The 2,046-nt window shown below is 43.8% G+C and overlaps 1 protein-coding gene across 1 annotated transcript in view; it reads left to right on the top strand.

The window, feature by feature from the left end:
* Positions 1–2,046, top strand: part of LOC106808494 — a 62,278-nt gene that overhangs the window by 11,030 nt on the left and 49,202 nt on the right. The window contains exons 3-4 of the mRNA XM_014811236.1: positions 596–672; positions 1,611–1,677. Of these exons, the coding sequence (XP_014666722.1) occupies positions 596–672; positions 1,611–1,677 (144 nt within the window). The remainder of the gene's footprint in view (positions 1–595; positions 673–1,610; positions 1,678–2,046) is intronic.

Below are 2,046 nucleotides of genomic sequence, written 5' to 3' on the forward strand. Positions count from 1 at the left end.
CACGCACGCACGCACGCACGCACGCACATGCACGCGCGCGCACGCACGCACGCACGCACGCACGCACGCACGCACGCACATGCACGCGCGCGCACGCACGCACACACGCACACACCCACACACACACCCTCGCGGGCGTGTACGTAATAACAACTGTAATGGCACTAGTTATTTATTCGCTCGTACGTGTACACACCTGTGTTTACAGACGCAGCGAAACACGTAACCTCATTAACATTGTTCTAGGTGTGCTGGTTTTGCCGTGTAGGTAATGTTTCATCAGTGTGTTCAATAAACTGTTCATTATCTCCCCTCCTACGAAATACACCCACACCACGCGCTCGCCTGATAGAAAACAAGTGAAGACGTCGGTTTCAATTTATCCGTAATTATTGTGTTACATTCTATGTACGTACGTAGTAACGCTATAAATTTCTTTGCAAGATAATATTTTAATAAACAAATGTAAAATTCACAAATATAAAGTGTATCTATAATGTTTTGTGAATTTTACTCGCCTGCTTGGTTGCCAACATGAGTATTTTACACAGTGCAGTGAGACTGGCGTGCCATCATGCATCATGTTCTATTACAGACACGGCATTTTGAACACACGACGTTTAGATTCAAGGCGTTTGGGGAGAAGTTCCACCTGAAACTGGATCTAAATATGTGAGTATGACTCATTTTGTTTTGCAGGAAGTGGACACGGCCACCGTATCAATCGGAAATGTGACATGTTTTCTTTGCAAACAGAAAAATGCTAAACAGTCCTAGATTTTTTGTGAAAGTGCCTTATCTGTCCTTGGTCGCCTTTCCGCCTTTTAAACGTCGGTCTTAAACGTCGGTCGGTCTATTTTCCGACATCCTTATCCCATGTCCTTCTACCTGTCTCGCTCTCCCTCGCCTCTTAGCTCTTCGTATTGCTATTAGTGCACTCCCGCATTCTCCGCTCCACACCGTCCTCCCTACGACCTCCCCCTCCCCACTCCCCCCGCTTACAGCCGCTGCGCCCACAAGCGTGTCGGCAGAACCTGCTGTATTCACCAGTCACTAATCAAACATGCGGATTTATTTCAATTGATTTCATATTTCCACGTGGAGTTGTGGTAGTGGACAATCCATTAGCACTGTTTGATGTCCTAGTCACTATAGTAGCATAGGCGTTGTACGGTTGCGGAGACCGTATGTTCTCTCTCCCACACCGGCACGCGCAGAAACCTCTTAGAAATGTATACATGTTCTCAGAAATATCGATAGCACACCAATGTCTTTGTCCCTGTCATTCGGTATGTGACAATGAATATATATATATATATAAAGAGCTAATAATACGAAGTGCATAACGGGAAAATGTGGGAATAGTATTAGGATAATGTATTATTAGCTCTTGATATATATATATAATATAGGCGAGCAGACATTTTACATTACGTCCATATGCACATATGTCCAGCATTGATATTGATATATTGACACACAGTTATCGGCACGGATCTTTTAGCATTTAAAGCCACTTAATATTATTCTACTCTGGCGTTGACGTTTTTCCATTTGGTGTCATTTTCTATGGCGTGAGAAATATTTATGCTCTCTGTCAAATTTTCCAGTTTTCTGCTATCGGGAGGTGTCATCCAGAAGTACTTCACACCGAATGATACATCTACAACCATAGCGGTAAGTGTAATACATTTGTTATGACCTTCAAAATGGCGTTGTTATATTGTTTACCCGTTTTATCACCTAAAATCACAATATTATGGAAATCGCCTTGAGTATCGAACATACGTGTTACACTCGCCGAACAATAAATTCGGTTTAGTGGCAGTTTTGCCAACGTACGTCGCCGCGCCTGCGTGCGAACGGTGACTTCGTCGCTCTGTCCACGACACACTGCCGATGGGAAGCACCAAAATACCGTATTTATGTACAAATAATGGGGTCAAATGTAAGGAACTGAAATGAGAACAAAAATCCACAAAAGAGTGGGTGCATTTCTCTCTCTCTCTCTCTCTCTCTCTCTCTCTCTCTCTCTCTCTCTCGCGC

This window comes from Priapulus caudatus, unplaced genomic scaffold (genome assembly GCF_000485595.1).
Source record: "Priapulus caudatus unplaced genomic scaffold, Priapulus_caudatus-5.0.1 Scaffold282, whole genome shotgun sequence".
Classification (NCBI taxonomy): Eukaryota; Metazoa; Priapulida; class Priapulimorpha; order Priapulimorphida; family Priapulidae; genus Priapulus; species Priapulus caudatus.